General features: G+C 42.4%; 1 protein-coding gene across 1 annotated transcript in view; it reads left to right on the top strand.

Annotated features, from left to right (window-relative positions):
- Pappa (pappalysin 1) overlaps positions 1 to 14,002 on the top strand; it is a 228,108-nt gene that overhangs the window by 196,250 nt on the left and 17,856 nt on the right. Inside the window, exons 19-21 of the mRNA XM_003479141.4 lie at positions 78 to 187; positions 9,280 to 9,351; positions 13,562 to 13,660. Of these exons, the coding sequence (XP_003479189.2) occupies positions 78 to 187; positions 9,280 to 9,351; positions 13,562 to 13,660 (281 nt within the window). The remainder of the gene's footprint in view (positions 1 to 77; positions 188 to 9,279; positions 9,352 to 13,561; positions 13,661 to 14,002) is intronic.

The raw sequence follows: 14,002 nt of genomic DNA, 5'->3' as shown, positions 1-14,002 counted from the left end.
ACCAGGGGACAGCAGCAGATCAGCTTGTGGGCATCAGAGAGGGCCCAAGCCACCAACTTGCTCTTTGCTTCCCTCAGGGGCAGAGTGCGCCACCTCGTGCCTGGACCACAACAGTGAGTCCATCATCCTGCCAACAAACATGACCGTGCGTGACATCCCTCACTGGCTGAACCCGACACGAGTGCAGGTGAGTGGCCAGGGCTATGCCCTGTGGCTTAGGGAGAGGGAAATGCCATTGCTGAGCCCGAGTTCATCCCTGTGCCCACATTGTTGCATTTCATAGTGAATATGATGAATACCTTCTTTAATGCTTCTCCTCAGGCCCCACACTAAGCGCATCCCATTTATTGTACTCTGGAGTGCTGATGTTGGCCTGGTAAAAAGGGTCCCCAGGTCTTTGGTTTACAGGAAGGGAAATGAGGCACCAAGAGCACTTAGGTAGAGAGCGAAGAATGAGATTGCATCCTAGTAGCTGCCTGTCAAAACCATAGTCATAAGGACAGTGCTCTTTAGTTTCTCTGGTGCTTCAGTCTAGATGTGTATGTACACTACAGTCATCTCCATCTCTGGTTTCATTCTTGTACTTTACCTGTCTTGGTGGAAAGCAATGAGGATGTGATGTTCAGGACACAATCACACCTGTTGTTTACAGAGTACGTCATGTGTTCATATGGCTGGCACTTTGCATACAAATGATATTTAAAACTCAAGCAGGGGTGGGAAAGAGGAGTCATGGTTGGCCCACATAGACCCTGCATTTGCAGAAGTGTGATGGGCCTAGAGAAAGGGCTCAGAGCTACACTGAGGTGTGGCCTCATGACAATGGACCTTCCACCAAATTTTTCACATATTCAGTTTGACTCTGAGGTTGATCATTCCCACTTACCCTTGTGTGGCCTAATCAGCTGGACAACCCTGATTGGATATGGCTCCCTGAGTTGTCCTCCAGGGCAGCACATTCTCAAGTCTCCCAGTGAGCTGGGTATTGGCACCTCACTCTGGAGATGCAGGGAAGGTGGTGGCAGCACAGGGGACAGGCACTGTCCAGCTGGGTCTCCACCAACCTTTCTGCCTGGCTGCTGGGAGCTGCTATCTGCCAGCCTGCTGTAGATTGAGTTCCGGATAGCTGGACAGAACCTGATAGGGGGTATACAGTTTCCTCAGATGAGCTGAGGGCATGGGTTTGAGGGCTTACTCAGCATTCTTAGCATGTGGACCTGACCAGACCCCACCCCTTCCAGCATACCCCAGCTTTTGAGTCCCCTCCATTCTTTCTCCTTTTCCTCTTCTTCTGCTGCTCTCTCCTTCCAGTCTCTGTCTTTGTCTCTCCAGCCTCATTTACTTTTATTTTGCCTCTACTTTGTCAGTTTCTCTCTCTTGCCTATCGTATCTTATTCACCTGGTTCTGCTTCTTCCCCTGCAAGCTCTTCTCCCTCCATCTCCATTCCGTGTCTCTTTTTCTCTCTGTCGACATCTCTTTCTCTCTCTGCACAAACACAGGACAGCCCTTTTCCTTAGCCTCAGGCCCTTTTATCTGTTTCCTCCACCTCAGAGTGTCTTTCCCCATTTCTAAGCCAGAATCCCCACATGGATACCCGAGAGCATCCTGATATGCACAGGCGTGCTTAAACACCCAGGAGCGTGCCCAGATTACGTGTGTCAGACTCACAAGGCTCCTGGAGATCACAAAGTCCAGGCCCCTAGCTGCACAGATTGAGAAACAGAATCACAGGGGAAGGACAGCTAGACCTGCTGACCACCTACTAGCCAGGACTCAGGATCAATGGCCCCGGCCACCCCTCTGCATCCATTCTACCTCCTTTTATCCCAAAGCATGAGACCCTCCTTTCACCTCAGAGTCAAGGTCTTCCTGGCCTGGCTGAGCTCCCATTTGAGGCCTTTCCTACCTCCTGAGTAAATTTCAGCCCTCCCCTCAGTGAATCCTGGCACTAAAGCATTCAGTTATTCACTGTGAAGTAAATCCAAGGATATGAAAGCCTGCAAGCCCTCCCCCCCACAGTCGCCTACCCGCTGCCTGCCTACCCCAGCCCCCACCCAGCTCCCTGGTCTGCCGGCCTTTATTGATGCCGGCCTACCTAGAGAGCCATAACGAGGTTCAGACCTCCACCAGTCTCTGGAGGCCTCATTATCCAGGAGGAAAAAAATGTAGAAAAAGGGAGGAGGGCGAAGGGCATAGATTGATGATTTCCAGGAAGAAGGCAGAGAAACTGGTCCGGGCTGCACCCTTGCCCTCGGCACTGAGCTGCACAAATAGAGCTGCAGTACTGGCATTTCCGGCCCCAGGGAGGCCAAGACTAACTGCTGGGCCTCTTGAGGGACAGCCCCACACAACAGTGAGAGAGGGATGGTATGCAAGAGGCTCTGCTCCAACTCCCAACCTCTTGGCCCCAGGGTAAGAGAGTGACAGGCCAGAACTGACCAAGGACACACCTGCTGGGATTAGCCCCAGGGCCAGGGAGTAGATTTACCCCATGCACCCCACCACACACACACAAAGGCACCTGCACATGCACACATAATCGCACATTCACCCCCCCACACACACACTGCTATGAACTAGATGGGCATTAGGCTTCTTGTGTTTCTAGTAGAGGAAATAAAACTTTCAGAGATGGGAGTCCCATGGCTGAAGAGGAGCTGAAGAAGGACTTGGATCTGCCCAATGACTCAATTTACTTCAGTCTTGCAAATCCTGTGGGTTTAGAATAATAATCACAACAGCAAGGTATTTACAGATTGTTTACCAACTTTGTACTGGCAAGTGTTTTAAAATTATCTCTTCACACACACACACACACACACACACACACACTTCTCTAATTTGTAGCATTTGCCAATTGCTGCAGTGTAAATATTCCCACCATATCAAAAGTCAAGGCACTGCCTAGTGCCCATTGCTGAACAGAAAGTTGGGGAGATACAGGTTCTAATGGCATCTTGAGCCTGTGGAAGCTGGCTGCAGATCATCACTTCCATTTATACGTGGCAGACTTTTTTGAGCCCTTGAATGTACTACCATATACAGTGTCACACAGATGAATAACTCTCAATACATAGATGAATGACGCTCCTTATTATTGTACAAGGACAGCAAGGTTTGCGGGCAGGACCGTGGTCATAATTTAATATCCTGAGGAGACTCCCTCAGTGCCCAGTATACAATAGTTGCTGAATAAATATTTATACCTGCTGGGTCAGGAGACTAAAGTTTTGGTCCTTCATGCTGGGTGTCCTGGAGCAAATTCCCACCACTTCTCTAGGCCATTTTTTCCATGAGAGCTGGATCTAGGTCAGAGGTCACTGTGTGAGACACCTGCAGAACCAGGAGGGTGGGCTGGCTGAGGTTAACTCATCCAGTATAGTACTCTACACTTCTGAATATTTAGGCATATTATTAATGTTAACAATCATGTTGTTCACTATCAGCATTTCTGAAAGTCACAAAAAACTGTCAAAAATATAATGAACACTCACATACATACTACCTAGTTTTAGAACGAAAACTTTGTAGATATAGAAGTTCTGCTCTTTTCCTTGAGATCCAAATCACATGCCCCTGTAAAGCATAAGACTTGATGAATTCTTATGGTTGGGTACATCCATGAAACTACTACCTGTGTCAGGATTTGACACTTTCCACCTGACCATAGAATCGTCCCCTTTTGCTCTCAAGCAATACCTCCACCACCAAGGGAACAGGGATTTTGCTCTCTACCTCTATAAATAGGTCTGGTTTACTTTTGAACTTCATAAAATGAGAATCACAAAGTATATGTTTCATGAACCTGTTTCAAAAGCATGTTTTTAACTTCTATAAAGAAAAAAATTAACTCTTAGTTCTTTTTCTAAAATCATCACCTTCTTAAACCTCCTCCCCAGCCTTGTACTTTGAAAGAGATGCAAAGACAGAAAACTCTTCCTCCAACTGAATAAACAAAAAGCTGTGTATTCCATGATAAACACAAATGCCTTTTTACCTTAGTGCTGGAGAGACGAGAGGGAATAGTGGAGACTGGGGAACCATGAAAACATCTTTGTTTTACTGGCTTTTTCCACAGTGGGAAGATACAGCCATGGGAAACTCTGTGAAAATGTGGGTCTAGTATAACCATGTTTTCCATTTGTTTCTTAAGTACAATAAATCTGGAGCTTTAAAAATTGGATTCTCTTTTAATTTGGTAACAATTTTTGACCTTTTCAAGCACTTATATGCCAAAGCAAATACTTCTGTGGATTGTATATCTGAGAACTCCTGGATTGCAACCTTTGGATGAGATAGGCTCTACCAGCTTGGCTGTTTGGCATTTTCTGGGGTGTTAGGGAGTCCTCCCTCATCAGCTCCTAGGGAGTGATTCCAATCTATTCCTGCGTGGCCCTTTATTCAGGGATGTCAGGAGAGTTTAACAAGATAAGATACAGGTGTCATGCTCAGAAGCATATGATTTCTTTAGGTAGCTGAATCCTTAGCTTTTATAATGCCTCTGGAAAAAGAATGGGAGGAGCAAAGAGACGGAGAGAGAAACAAAACAGAGGAGAAGGACGAGGTTAAGAAGGGAAAGAGAGATTTCTATTTACTGTTAAGATAAAGGCCATGTTTGCTGGGCCACTTCCACATATGTCACCTCATTTTGCCTCTGTCACACTCACTGAAGTGAGCACTATCATCCTTTTACAGATGGAACTAAGGCTTAGCGAGATTGTAACTGTCCAACGCAAGTAATTTGGTTAAATTTTTTAATTCTCTAACTCCATCCTGTAAGGAAAATATCTTGCACACTTTGGGAAATAAACCTATGTAATATGTGAAGACAAGGTCCAGACTTTATGCATTGAATAGAAAGCAGCATAGTAGGAAACTGCTCACAGACTGGAGAAGAGAGGTGGAATGGCTCTAGTGACTCTGGTGACTAATAAGTCAGTGTCTCTGATATAGTAAATGGAGATACCTTGTGTCCTGCAGAGGATATCCACAGAAGAGAGGTGGTCACAGTGTACTGATTTCTCATCCCCTCATTCATTCACTCATCTGATCATAGGCTTGGCTTTTCTTTTATACATTAAATAAACATTGATTATGATTTCCAAATAGAAGTCATTCTTTAAACACTAAAAAGACAGGACGAAAGTGTTGAGGCTTTTAAGAAATTCAAAAGAAAGTTAGAAACTGATAACAAAAAGCATAAATAATGATACTAAGTAATACAATTCACTCCTGGTGGGTCCTATAAATCAGGGGAAAAGTAGAGCTTCTCTGAGGAGATATTCAGGAGGAGGTCAGATGTAGTCCTCAGGTTGAGGAGGTCATCTTAAGATGGCTTGCCACACATCCTTGGCACTGAGAGAAGCATGTTTTCTCTGGATCTCATCTTTTAGATACTCTGCCTCTCCTACATTTGTCTCAGCGTCTTTCTGAACTTTGGCCTTCTCTCTGATCAGAAGAGGAAGTTACTTTGTAATTACAGCTTTAGAGGCTATGGGACTTTGAAGGAGAATGTGGTGTTCAAAGCATAGACTTTGAAACCACAGAGCTATAGGATTAATTGCCAACTTCACGGCCTGTGTGTGAAGGTTAACATCTCAGTCCTCAGTTTCCTCTCGTGCAATCCGGAGTCTAAAATAATATCTGTCCTATAGTTACAGTAAGTCATTAATGTGGGGAAACTTCTGAGCATAATAGTCATCTAGTGCAGGATTCCTGGTGGTGACTTTGAAGATCATGATGACGGTGTTGGTGTTGGTGTTGATGGAAGTAATGACAGTCTTATGCTTTGGTGACGATGATTGTGATGATCCTGGTGGTGGTGGTGATGGTGATGATGTGACGATATTATGAGGATGAAGATACAGGAGGAAGAGGTAGTAGTGGTGATGTTAGTATCTCTGGTGGTATAGGCGGTATCGATATAAGTGGTACCAACGATAGTGGTGCTGATGATGTTGCAAAAATGGCATTTGCAGCCAGGAAGAAAAGACAGTTCATTCTTCATAAGGACTGGGGCAGGAAATGAAAAAGTCTTACAAAACCTACTCTGGAGGGCTTTGCTTGAGCTATGGGTCTCACTGGCATTAGGAAGAACAAGGCTGGCATTTGAGGTGCCCCATCAGAGATCTCTCAACTTGTGGTCCAAACAGCCTAGCCTTTCCTTCAGTTCCCACAGCCTGTCCCCTTTCTGAATTTCTCTAGCACACAGAGGGGCCCTGTAGTAAGACAGGTGGGGCATGTAGACCTGAGAAATAGTGGAAAATCCAAAAGCCCTGGAAAGATAAATAGGCTTATGCAGATAGTATAAAAGTCCTTTTTCTGAATTCACGTCAGGTAAACCTCAACTGACAGAAACTCATGCAACTACACCAAGACCCTCCAGCAGATGGATTAAATTAACTCTCAAATAAACATGGGGAGGGATGGGCATTGAGTCTCTGGTGAATCCTACCCCTGCTGTTTCTACTTCTTGAAACTTTACCAAATGCTCTCCAACATTTCTGAATGTGGTTTGAGAACAGACAGAAAAGAGATCTGGTTTAAGTTTTTCAGAGGATTAAAGCAGGTGATCGTGTCCTTGCTGGCCCCATGGCTGGACAGTGGAAAAGCAGGAATATTGAGGAACTCACCTTCCTTCCTATGCATTTATTCACTGTGTTTCATGTGCAACCCTGGAGAAACACAAAGAAGGCTTAAACCCAGTATCTATCCTCAAGAAACTTAAGAAATAGCTCCAAAAATGTTTCCAGATCCATTTATCTCAATGCATCCTCTTAATAAGGATGTGACATTTTCAGTGCCACTTCATAAGCATCATAGTTGATATTTAGAAAGGAATTTCAAATTAGCATTGTAACCACATCTGTCCTGCCTCAAATCCTATGGCCTTTCACATAGATCACCTGTGCGTATATTGGGAGAGGGTAGACAGTTTCAATATAGACAGTGGGGGACTAGACAGTAAGTGTCACATTGTGAGGTAGATTGATAGATCTGCAAGGTAAGCTGTTGGCCCAAGATCTTTAATTGAGTTCAGTCTGCACCATGGTGACCCTCTAAACTAGACACTATTCCTGGCATTGTAAGCACTTCTGCCACTCTATTAGGGAGAAGACAAGCAAAGAAACATCTTTACTTGTTGGTAAGAATCACTCTACTTTGGTAGAATGATCTCTATGCTGATATGGGCCCATTCCTTTGTAAAACAATATGTATTATGCCCCTCTGTGTATCAGGCACCATTCCAGCATGGAAGACCCAACATATGAAGCAGAGTTGATGTGGAGCAGAAGGAAATGCACCCAGCTCCATCCTGGCCTGGTGTCATGTGATTTTCTTTGACAAGTCTTCCCAAGAAACTTAATTACACTTTGAATTCCACATTATAACTCTGCCCTCAGGGAGAAAATGAGCTGGTCAGAGAGTTCCCACATTCTTGCCCATATGACAGTTCATTTCTTAATTAAAATTAATTGGCAGGCACTCATCCGGGAGAGCAGTCCCTGACCATATAGATTTCCACGGCTTGTCTCCACACTGTTATCTTTCACTGAACATTCAAGTTTGTGATATTTTATTTCACTTTCTAAGAAAAAAATTGCAGTCCATTATGAAAGATAAGGCATCTATGGTGAATAGGAAAGGGGACTCCCATGATTTTTATGGTAGCTTCATTCCTGATGGTTTATCTTTCAAGTTTTGTTGACCTTCCTTCTTTCTCCAACTTAAAAATGTGCTGTCATGTAGAATTTTACATTATGAGCTATCTTAGATCTTTTCTAGAACAATCACTTGTTTCAAACCCTGGCTCCTCTACTTAATGGCCATGGAGCTTGAGGAATCTATTCCTTTCTGACACAATATTAATGTCCACCTCACAGTATGTGGCAAGAAATAAATAAGATAATGCATAAAGTAATTAGTACCATGAACACATTCACTATATTTTACTTCACCATCATATTAATAGTTATTATTAAGAAAGCTATAAATGAGTATATATATGTAAGTATATATATATATATATATATATATATATATATTACTTGTGAGCTCTGTCTGAGCAAGTTAAGAACAACAACACAGAAAAAATAAGTCTTGAACAAGAATTTAAGAGGTAAACAGGAATTCTTCAAGATATAAGAAGTATTTCAGTAAAAAGAAAGAGTAAGAACAAATTCTCTGAAATTTGTTATGAAAATGTGAGCAACCTCAAGGAATTGTGTAATTTCCACAAGAATGCCCCGGATCCCTAAGCCACCTCAGGGAATTGTCAGGAGCTCCCTGTGGCAGTGACAGAAGGTGATAGCAGGAAGGGTTTCCTGCCTTTTTGGTGTTCCAAACCAAAGGTTAGTCCATCCATCTTCCAGCCTACCTGCTCTCAAGCTATGTGTGCATCAGAATCAACTAAAAGTCTAGCTTCCTTTTAATTTATTGTTTCATTGATTTTAAAATTTTTATTGGTGTATATTTGCAGTACATGAAATTTATACTTGGTGAGAGGGTACACGTACACAACACATCTTGGTTTTTTGTAGTTGTTGTTTAGCACTTCCTCTTCCCTCTCCCTCCCTTTTTTTCTCTAATTGCTCTTCCCCATTTTCATTCTTACTGACATTACTAATCTTACATTCAATGAGATTATCAGGTACCTTTATATAGTATATCCTTCTTCTCCTTATTTCCACTTCCCCTCTATTTCCTCGCTTGCCCTTGGTCTAGCTTTTAAAATACAGAGTGCTAGGCCCTGACCTCAGTGAGTCAAATCCATTACATCTGAAAAATCTGCTCCTTTATGTTTGTTCAGGAATTTTGATGAAGCTTTAGCTTCTGCTTGGAAAAATCCTACACCACACCCTCATGTTCCAGCTGCAGCCATACAATTAAGTATGCTCATGGATGTACCCCCTGCCACACATACACACAATCTTTCTTCCCCCCAAGCTTATCCCCAGTACCAATGGGTCCAAGACCAGCCAAGAATTTTCTGATATTTTTTTCTCATTCTGTTTCCATCTCCCAATTCTGCTCCTCCTCAACCCTTGATCCGGCCAGAGAAATATAGAATCATGACACCTAGTTTGAATACAAATATTATTTTGATTGTATGGTTCTTGTTAGTGCAAGTACTTGGGCAAGCTGTCCATGTAAATACCAGGGTGAAGTTGGTACTTGAAATTTCTAAGAAGAGGTGGGATAGTTGGATGTGGTGCCAACAAAGAAGTGGCTCATTCCCTACTGCGAACCCATCTGACCTTTTCTCCATCTCTTTGCAGAGAGTTGTCTGCACTGCTGGTCTCAAGTGGTACCCTCTTCCTGCTCTGATTCACTGTGTCAAAGGCTGTGAGGTGAGTTACAGGAAACACTCCTCAGCTTTAAGTCATTCTAATGCTGTTATTTTTCAGTGATGGAAGTGAAGCAAAGAAGAAAAGAAAAAAATTTTAAATGTACTCATTAGGTAACAGAATTGGGATTCCAAACTAATCTTTCCTGTCTCTAAAACTGGTGGCCTGTATAATATTGGATCTGTAAGAAAGGAAAAGAAAGAGGCCACATTGATTTAGCAAGCATGATATGGCAAGAATTTAACCATCATTATCTTAAACAACAGAGCCATCTGAGACTTTTTTTAAAATTTCCATTTTACCCATGATCGTGGTTTGCACATCGGCTTTTTCTGACCCATATCTAAGTTACTCATTTATTCTTCAACCCTGGAAGTAATATGGATGTCTTAAACTCAACCACTGAGCCAAAGGGGAAGCTCCTTTCTGGCCCCAGATCTCCAATTTTACAGTTGAGACATTCTTTGGACTCAGAATCCTGGTGATCTGGTTCTGTGTATCATTAATAAGGTGTTAAGGGTGGTGCAGGTTCTCAAGACACAGCTGAGTTCTCAGGGGAGGCTGTTACTTAGAACTCAGGCCTTTCTGTGTACCACTATGGCTCAGTGGCTTTTAGGTAGTGAAAAGGAAGCTCAAAAATTCTTTTCAGATGGATGTCAACTCTTTGTAATTTCTCTCCCACTCTCAACAAAGCCTATTGAGGAAAATGAAGGTAAAAGGGACCAAATCAGACCCTAAAAAATGATGTATACTGGATGAAACTTTAGGATATTAGAGCCACAAGGGCTCCTTTAGATCATCTAAGCCTAATCTTTTATTTTGAAGATGGGAGACAGCCATCCAGACAATCCAGTTCTAGAACTGGATAGAATGCCAAAGCTGGGAAAGATTTTAATATGCTGTAGTTCTATTTGATTGCTGTGGAGATTGGAAAATGAGGGCCAGAGAAGAGCTGGTCTAAATTTGTGAAGCAGGATGCCTACAGGATGGAACCATAGGCCCAGGTCTCCTGACTTCTAGTCTGCTGCTTTTTGCTCCTGTGCTAGTTTATCTCCTGCCTAGGTGCTATCCCCTGACTTGTACCACACAGTCTCTGAGCCAATTTTTTTTTTTTTTTTTTTTATGTGCATTGGTTAGGGATCCCGTGTGGCATCTTCTCAGGGAATATTTCAGTCTAGGAACTTGCATTCTTCTAAGCTTCAACCAATAGTGACAAGGCTAAGGCCTTGTGGTTGTTGCTTTCTTCCACTGCCTTTGATCAATCTAGCATTTTGGGGAAAGGCAGCTTGAGTTACCTGGGCCCTCATTCTGCTGAATTGGCAGTCTGGGCAACCTGGGTGACAGCAGAATTTGATCTTTCCTTTGACTCAGCAGTGAGGCCAAAAGACCCTCACCTGTCATGCTGCAAGCCCTGACAGTGATACTTATCATCTCTGCCCTTGGAGGGATCCCTCATCTTCTCCTTCCTCCTTTAGCTTAGAGCTGAAAGTTTGCATCTTATTTAGAGCTGAAAGTGTGCTTAGAATAAGAACAAATTCTAAGACCAGAGAGGATCCAGTCATTGCTCAAGAACCTAGATGTGTGGGGAGCTCCCTCTGTTATAAATTTTGTCCAAAGTGACTGTTTGCTAACTTATTCATCAAAGCTTCACTGAGTTGCTATTAAACGCCAGTCACTATTCTAAGTTCTGAGAATTCATTTGTTTTATTAAGGTGAAATAATAACTGTGCTCTTTTGGAGTCATTGAGTCATCTGTGATTTTTTTTTATTGTTGTTCTTCAGTCCTTCCTTCACCCATTCATTCTTTTCTGCCCATCTTTTCACTGAGTAAATATTGACTGCATATGTAAAGCTTTGCTCAAATTGCCAGAGGTTTTCCTAGAAAATCTAGGATAGATTGGCACATGGATGGCACATGTTCCCTGTCTAAGAAATGTAAAGTATCATAAAGAAGTAATTTAAAAAAGAAGTATAAATTAGTGTACCGGCACTATAACCAAAGCATTGTACAAAAAGCTGTAGAAGCACTGAGCATCTTTGGACTCTTATAGAAGGTATTTTAAAGAGGCAATCTTTGAGCTAAATCTCAAAGGGTGAATTGCTCATCTTTTCAATATAACTAGCAACAGAGAAATACCAGACAGGAGAGAAATTTCTAAACAGCAGAGCTGTATTTGTGCTGCTTCCCATCTCCGGAAGTACCCCCTACTAATGAACTGCTATTCATCTTTATGATCTCATCTGAAATGTCATGTCCTCAGGGACCCTTCGTCAGAGCTCCCTGACTGGATCAAATGCTGTCCTCTAACAGCATCATGTATTCTCTGTCCTTGCTCTTATCAGAGCAGAAACTGGCCAATTAGATGTGTGACTGTTTGCTTAAGGACTTTTTATTTTCTTAACATAGTGAAACACATAGTAGGCCATCAATGAATAGGATAGAGATGGATATGTAGATGGATGGACCATTATGGCTACAGAAAAAGGCATTAGTCAGAGTGGCTAGTAAGTGAGACTAGAGATTTTTTTCACAAGCAAAAAACAAAAAAAAAAAAAAAGAAGAAAATGAAAAGAACTCATTTTTTCTCTTCTTCCCTTTCTTCTTCAGCTGCTCCTTTGCCATGCTAGTTGCATTTGGTCCAAGGAAGAGACAATTGGTCTACTTCATCAGTTTGTTCACATACTACCATATGAGGAAGAGTACAAAGAAGTTAGCCCCCAGTCAACCTCCTCAGGAAAAGAGTAAAGGGACAGGCTTATCCTTTGTGTATGGCTTGTGCCCACTGTTTCAGTTTGAGTACAGTAGTATGTTCATCGTGGTAGTCACAGGGAAGAGTCACTCATCAACTCACAGACCTGTGCATGCACGCACACACGGCTGAACCCAGGACTTACCTATCCTGCAAAGATCAGTTTTAGATGCTAAAAATACAGTGATAAAATGGACCCTGGCTTGTTGAGTTGGGGCACAAAGACCAGGAAGGAGAAATTAGAGCAGAGATGCAATAGCCAGGGATGCTACATGGAGCTGAACTTCTTGTGAGCCAGGGAAAGATAAGTAATTGAACCGCAGGGAATCTGCTGGGATGCAATAGTCCCAGACAAATGATGGTATCTCCTTTCCCAAGAGTTACATCCAGGACATTAGAAATCTCAACTACACTCTAATCAGAAACATTGATAGGTGATTGGAAGACAAAGTAGGTAACTTGGAGACAAGAGTGAACACAGTACTGCTCATATTCTTAGGACCCCAGTCTTGCATCTGCTTTGAAGACATAAACATCACAGAATATGTTGTGCCCAATGCTGGGATGAGACACATATGTGGTAGGGGAGTCAAAGAAACTTGAAATTTCCTCTGAGACATGTCTTTGCTCAGATCTGTAATAATTCCCTCTATTATTTTTTCTTCATCTCTGAGCATTACAAAGTTGCAGGAACACAGAAGAAAAAAATCATTATAAACTGGAATATCCTACAACAGTGATGTGCGAGTGGAAAAAAATCCCATAAGCCCAAATTATTCTACATCAGTATTCTTTGTTTGCCAATGTGATTTTGACCAAGCCTGCCTCTTACTCTGAGTCTCAGAGTTTTCATCTGTAAAGTGAGAATATTAATGCCTATCTCCAGTATTGTTTGGAGAAAAAGTAAACAAACATGTAATTCATGTGACCATGAATCCATCTGCATTCTTCTGTTAGAGAAGCCACTGTTATTATTCACAGATTATTGAGCCTAATTCTAAAAAAATTCTCATATTTTATGTTAGGCAGTTTACATTTCACTTCCATATTTATTTGTCTATATTTTGTTATTAATTATGTGTTTTAATTACTCATTGCCAGACAAAGTGAAGGAAGTGGGCTCAAATTTCCTAATCATTTCTACAAGTAAAGCAAACCTTCCATTTCAGGAAGATGCAAGTGGTCTCTCCTACGGCTTTGCACCCTTCAGCATCCAAGAGTATTTTTCTGAGCACAGCAATACCCCAATTGGGAACAATGTGGCTGATAAAAGTGTTTAATAGTAAAATAGTAAAATCATAACTGACCCAAAAGTGTCTGGGATTTGAAGCCAGATGGTTGACTGTAGAGGTCTGGAAGCTGATGAGGCTGCTACAGAACCATGAAAGCCTTGATGAAGCATGGAGGACAGGTTCCATTCACTCTAGAATGTGATGCAATCTTATTTCCTTTCTCCTTTACAGCCCTTTATGGGAGACAATTACTGTGATGCCATCAACAATCGAGCCTTCTGCAACTATGATGGTGGGGATTGCTGCACTTCCACGGTGAAAACCAAAAAGGTAGGCCAGTGTGAGCCGCTTGTAGGTGCCTCTGCCCGCCTCTTAGGTGTGCTGGAGCCATGGTCACTCCCGCATGCTGGACAACCTATTGTCCTGGTTGTGTTAGTGCTGCCTACAAGCTTTGTTTCGTATTATGTTTCAATCCTTTATTTGCTAGTTGAGCTAATATCATGGGCTGGGTCCTGGGATGTCCTTGTTGATGTGGTCACTAAAGCTTCCAAATATGGAAGCAGATTAAAAAGAGGTGCATGGGGAGAAAGCACTTTTAAAAGGGAGAACCTAGTGCTGTGAGGGTCCGGGTAAGGCATCAGAGAAGGACTTAAGAGCCACTGGCAATGAAAA

Source organism: Cavia porcellus, unplaced genomic scaffold, assembly GCF_034190915.1.
Source record: "Cavia porcellus strain 051 isolate PalLab524CR breed Dunkin Hartley unplaced genomic scaffold, mCavPor4.1 scaffold_1, whole genome shotgun sequence".
NCBI classification, from domain to species: domain Eukaryota; kingdom Metazoa; phylum Chordata; class Mammalia; order Rodentia; family Caviidae; genus Cavia; species Cavia porcellus.
Note: the sequence above shows the minus strand (reverse complement) of the source record. Positions and strands in the feature narration are given on the sequence as shown.